We start from the raw sequence: 6497 nt of genomic DNA, 5'->3' as shown, positions 1-6497 counted from the left end.
AATAATATAAAAAATATCTGTATGACATTATATTCTGCAGTTCTTCCCTGTTGTACCGAATATCTACTTTTCAAATGATCATATCGATGTTAGAAATTCAAATATTGTGACAAAATTAATTTTGTAGGGTGCCACAAGTTTGTTAAAATTTCCAAAGGGTGCCGCGACTAAAAAAAGGTTGGGAAACACTGCTCTAGAGAATGAGCAGTCCACACATTCCCTCTTCTGTCAAGTGATGACAGACTTCAGACACTCCAGACTATTTATTTTCTTGTCCAAGAGGAACATTATTATTAGGGAAAGAGTTTTTTTGTGGTTGTTTGGAACCATTTCAGTTTCATTTGTCAATGCGGATGCCAGAACATGACTTAAATTATCAATACTGTCAATCATGACAAAAATTTATATTTTACAGTCTGACATTAATAACCGCTGATGTTGTACAGCATGATCATTCTTCTCTCATTCACACCAAAATCTCTATTCCCAGTTCAACATTGTTTTGTATTATTAATTATTATTATTATTATTATTGTGAGATGACAGTGTTTTTGGTAAAGTAAATAGACCCTTTTTTTATTGCACTATACATTTTGTAGATTAGTTTGCTAAAATCTTTTTCATGATTTTTGAGAAGCCATCAATCCATTTTAACTACCCATGTCAAAACAGAGAACCACAATTATACAGAAACTTAATAATTTATCAGTGTATTCAAGTGTTTTAATTTATCTGCTTGACTAATTTAATGCATTCAAATTATACACATAAAATGTGTTACCTGAGGATGGATGAGGATATTATGCATCTGGTAAGGAATAGATGGCCAGATGCTATTACTGCAAGGTAAAAACCCTGTTACCATCTTTTTTTAAAGGTTCTCTCTTATCCAGCTTTCAGTGTCTCTATGAAAGGGGCTAACCAACTACCAAGAAATTCTGACATTCATGGGGTTTTATTGGTCACACTTTATTTTAAGGTCCAATTATCACCATTATCAAACCATTAACTATGACTTTTGCCTCAAACTCCTAATTTGCTGTGTATTAATAGTTAGTAAAGAAGTTGTAAAATTTAGGTATTGGGTAGGATTAGGGATGTAGAATATGGTCATGCACAATGTGTGCTTTATAATCACTAATAAACAGCCAATATGTTAATAATAGGCATGCTAATAAGCAACTAGTTAATAGTGAGAATTAGTCCCTATACTAAAGTGTTACCTTTTTTCAACTTTTTACTCTACTAATAATTGTATAAGAAAAAAATTATTTAGATTTCATTTAGCCCTCCGTTACTAATCTTTTACACAGTAATGTGTTGATCTCTTCAGCTCTGTCAGTAATAGGCCTACTGTGGAGAGGCTTACAGGATGCTATGGCTGTTTCAAAGCCGCCCCAAACAATATGAGTGGGCAGGAACATCAGCACAGGGCACAACCTTCCTCAGCGATTAAAGGGGTCATATGATGTTGCTAAAAAGAACATTATTTAGTCCCTATACTAAAGTGTTACCTTTTTTAAACTTTTTACTCTACTAATAATTGTATAAGAAAAAAATTATTTAGATTTAATTTAGCCCTCTGTTACTAATCTTTTACACAGTAATGTGTTGATCTCTTCAGCTCTGTCAGTAATAGGCCTACTGTGGAGAGGCTTACAGGATGCTATGGCTGTTTCAAAGCCGCCCCAAACAATATGAGTGGGCAGGAACATCAGCACAGGGCACAACCTTCCTCAGCGATTAAAGGGGTCATATGATGTTGCTAAAAAGAACATTATTTTGTGTATTTGGTGTAATGAAATGTGTTTATGTGGTGAGTGAGCGGAGGCCTGTGGGCTAGAGTAAGCGGAGGCCAGAGGCCTAGAGTAAGTGGCGGCCGGCATGCTTGCGGCATCCACATGTGACGACCCCGGGCTGGACTCTGCTTCGTCCACTGTGAAAGCCAATCGGGTGATCCACAGCGCGAAGTTGATGTATTTCCTCAGCGACCAGCACGGATCAGCTCTAGGCATGACGAAGCGGATATCGTCCCCTTTTGGAAGGCCAGACAAAGTAGTTTCGCTTTCACAACGAAACACACAGTGCCTTCATGACATGGCGGCTGCAACAATACTAAAGCGAGAATAAAAGTTACGCCGCCTTTCTTTGCGTGAACATTTGGGCGGCGTAATGCAAATATTCCCACATCGTGATGTAGACATGTGGGGGAGAGTTAGAACGAGCCGTTTTAGGTAGGCGTGGTTGAATCTTAACTTTTATAAAGAATATCTCTTTAGATTTGAGACTTTAGTCTTTGCAAATTTACAGATCTTCTTTATGCACCAAGAGCTTGTAACACTTCAAAGAGAAAGGAAACATTTAAATCGCATCATATAACCCCTTTAAGGGAAAAGGGATTACCGACTACATTCTTAGCCTTTACTACAGATAGATTTCAATACTGAATATTATATGATGGGTTCAGGCAACATATTTTTATTTAACCTGTTTCACAGAGCTTAGAATAGGTATTACTTAGCAATTTGTAAAAATTTGCCTTGTATTAGCAGGGGATCTTGCACTGATATACTAATGTAGATGGTGTCTCCCCCTTGTGGTGGGAGGTGATTCTTTTTTGTATATGATTTGTAATATATGTAATATAGCGCATGTGTCTGTGTACACTTGTACATGTATGTGTGTGTGTGGTAGAGAACAAAAAAGTGATGTGAACTATTGTAATGGAGTGAGTGAGTGAAACAGAAAACAATAGAAATAGATCTACCGCTGAGCCTAATATTTTGTCATGCTGAGTGTTTGAGCTAAAATCCCCTTATCTGTGGATTTGTGATGTGACAACAGCTTTTGGAAAATGGCTTGAGAAGAACCTGAAATCTTCTTTGTTTACTAGGGCCCAAGATTGGTGTGCAAGGATGTTTTACTCTCAAATCAACATTTCTCTTTCTCTTGTAGGTGATTTTGACAGAGATTAACTCAAATGGGTTCCAGCGCTCTTTCTCTGATGAAGATGATATGACGAGTATCTCAGAGAGTGATGTCATCTACACCTTCCAGGCTCCACCCCTCTTCACAAGAGGACGCTCCATGCGATTCTCAGGTAACCTTAGGGAAATAAGGAAATGCTTCAGGTTCCTAGCAACTTTAGCTAGCTAGCTTTTGCTAACTTCGGACTAGTCTCACAAGTCCACACATTTTACTTTTCGTGGTAATTTATTCTGCCCAAGAACTGTCCACTTCTCAGACAGAAGGAAACCACCTTATGTTTCATGTGTGATTTAGAGGTGGGGCTATCCTTAACACAAATTTCATTCAAACTGATCAAAAATCTGATTCTTGATCTTAATCTCAGAAGTTACATAAAGTCAGCCAATCAGATTGGAGCATTTTTTGTTGCGTCACTGACAGGCAGGAAGTACCATTTTCCAGAAAAAATGTTGCACCTGAATATATGTCACACAGTGTTGTTAGGGAAAAAAACATATAAGTCGTATTTTATAGTTATATCCAGAAATAATGTAAGATACCAGTAAATGAACATTATAAACAATACAAACATGCATTTTAGTTCCTCTCGCTCCACAAAAAATCCTTCTATTGAACACTATTCAGAACAGAACAAGAACAAATAACAGAAGTATAAAATAAACATATTAGTATTCATTATAAACAATAGTTATTAAACACCAAGTGATTTACCACAAATTCATCAGAATAAAGCACCATCATCACACTCAGTGATTCCACATTTCCACTGCATTTCAGTTTTTCTTCAATACTGTACAACAATCAGTTTAAACTGAGCTATGCAGCTTTTTCTGTTTCATTGACTGCATTTTAGTGTTATGATGAGTGCGCTGTAATGTCGATTAGCAAAATATTTTTTGTTCCATGTTTTACGTGCTTGACGTTAATTGCCTTATACAAGTCACAGCATGTTCCAGATGATTAAAAAGAAATATAACTTATAATCAAGAAAATACAGTATTTCTTGACACTTTTTAGCTGTTTACCGAGCCTAGGGCTATTACAGACAGATGTGATTTCTTTGGACACCTGTTTCAGTGTTATCTGTCAGGGACATTGTATATGTGGTATTTCAAAAATATTTGCTTAAGTGAATTTTAAGAAAAATGCAGGCATAAAAGATATATTTACACAGGAATATTTCAAGTGCCAAGTGACTTCTCAGTCCAGTGATGTTTTTAAGTGATAGAATGCAGCATGACTTCTTCCCTATAAATGAGCTTACATTTCCCCCCCCCCAAGCTATGCTCTTGCGTTGTATATTTTAAGTTCACTGAGAGTTCTAAAATGGTAAAACTTTCAACTTAAAGATTAAGATGCTCTGTTGAATTACAGATAAAACTGTTTACAAGTCTTCAGATAGTGTGGTTGTTTATTATGGCTGTCAGGTGGATTATTGAAGATTGATAATGCAAATTATCCTTATAGAAGTGTCAAGAAGTAGGGATGCACCGACACCACTTTTTCCAGTACTCGCTCGATACCGATACTTTTATTTTTGGTACTTGCCGATACCGAGTACCGATATTTTTATTGCATTTGTACATTTTTTAAATATTGGGTACAGAAACCAAAAGGGTATGTATAATGTTAGTTGGTTAACTTCATTTATCAAATAGATACAGTCAAACCAAAATTTATTCAGACACCTTCAACATTTCTCACATTATCACAGTTTATTCGCTATAGTTTAGAAAATGGTAATAAAATATGACAAGAACTCAGAGTTAAACTGTGTCAGAACAAATTCATCTTGATAATGCTAGATAATTTTGATAGAAAGGTATGTAATAGATTACAATCATCCAAAATAATTCAGACAGCTGTTAGTATAACAGTATTTACACAACTATCAATACTTTGTCGGGCAACCCTTAGCCTCAATGACAGCCTGTAGTCTCCTGGGCATGCTGTCATACAGCTTCATGAAAACCTCAACTTCCGTTTTTTTCCCCCCAGATTCGGTCTGAATAATTTTTGGACCCAAATTTGTATCAATTTTACTGGTAGTCCACTGTATGTAGAATTTTGGGGTATGATTTGTCAGTTTACTTTATTTTGCTATCCTCACTTACATAAATGAACTATAGTGTCCTGCACCCACTAGTAAAAAAATATAAAAAATTATATCTGGTCTCTGAATCATTTTTGGTTTCACTGTATATCCTTCGGTTATTTTCACACTTAATTATGCCCATTAAAATGTATTTTACAAGTTTTTGTTACTTTCACTGTTCATTGTTTTGCTCTGTGGTACATCATCTTTTTACTTACTTGTTTTTGGCATATCCGACCGAACTACAAACTTTCCAGTGATGTCTGTGAGAAAGATATATTTACTCGACAAGCTTGCGCATCTGCGCTGCCGCGCGCTCAATCCACTCAGCATGCTTTGTTTATCAGCTCGCACACACCAGCTATACAGGCGTTAATACTGAATGTTTAACATTTATATTCATTGCATACATATACTTCATAGTAGACATCCATAACTCCTTTCTGCTGTCTGTTGTCATTGTTTCTTTGTTTGAATATGGCGCTTATCACATGCTGTGTGATATCGGCGTTTGGTATCGGGGCATTTTAACGAGTACGAGTACAGGAATACCAGTATCGGTATCGGTGCATCCCTATCAAGAAGAATAGAGGTTGTCAAAAATGGAGGACGGCTGCCTCCAATGAAAAATAAACACACTTAGCATACATTTAAAAACAGTAGTTGTTACAGAAATAATATACTTTAAAAGAAAATACCTAAATGCAAACCAAATGTAATATTTTAAACACTTAATTGCGTGTTAATTGCAATGAAATGTATTGTAAATGAAAATATTGTAGTATTTGTACCAATTTTTATTAAAGGTGCTATATGTAATTTTTCACAAAAACACCATAACACATATTCACATGCGTGTTCACATTTTTGCAGTGGTGGAAAGAGTACTGAAAATTTGTACTTAAGTACAAGTACTGTTACATTGCTGAAATGATACTCAATTACAAGTAAAAGTACTAGTGTCAAAACAGTACTTAAGTAAAAGTACAAAGTACCCCTCTCAAAAACTACTCGGAGTACTAGTTACTTTTTAGCTGGCGATACTTTAAGTTTAATCCAGGAGCAAAGAGAAATAATTTGTACTTTAAAAGCACAGAGAGATCGCGATTGCACACAGTCTGCGCTCAAGCAATATCGGAGTGAGAGAGCAGGCTGTTCATTTGTATAAGTTAGGCCAATTTGACCGCTCGCATCCAGTTTTCTGCGATTACATGACTGTGTTCTCATGTTACAATGAAGCGCTCTCGCCACGTTTGCGCGGGAATGATTAAAATGATGCGGAATACCTGCAATCCCGCTTTCTTTTTACATTCAGACTGTAACTGACAGGAGGCGGACGCGTGTCAAACTCACTGTCGGAGAGGAAAGAGAGACGCAGCTTGTATCGGTGTATATTTGGTAGATACTGTGGAAA

General features: G+C 36.2%; 1 protein-coding gene across 1 annotated transcript in view; it reads left to right on the top strand.

Moving 5' to 3' along the window:
* LOC107555366 (ubiquitin carboxyl-terminal hydrolase 43-like) overlaps window positions 1–6497 on the top strand; it is a 109825-nt gene that overhangs the window by 69803 nt on the left and 33525 nt on the right. Inside the window, exons 5-6 of the mRNA XM_016238129.1 lie at window positions 1625–1628; window positions 2956–3100. Coding sequence (XP_016093615.1) covers window positions 1625–1628; window positions 2956–3100 — 149 coding nt within the window. The remainder of the gene's footprint in view (window positions 1–1624; window positions 1629–2955; window positions 3101–6497) is intronic.

Source organism: Sinocyclocheilus grahami, unplaced genomic scaffold (assembly GCF_001515645.1).
Source record: "Sinocyclocheilus grahami isolate Dianchi unplaced genomic scaffold, SAMN03320097.WGS_v1.1 scaffold533.1, whole genome shotgun sequence".
Taxonomy (NCBI): domain Eukaryota; kingdom Metazoa; phylum Chordata; class Actinopteri; order Cypriniformes; family Cyprinidae; genus Sinocyclocheilus; species Sinocyclocheilus grahami.
The sequence above is the reverse complement of the archived record's forward strand: the minus strand, read 5'-3'. Positions and strand labels throughout refer to the sequence as shown.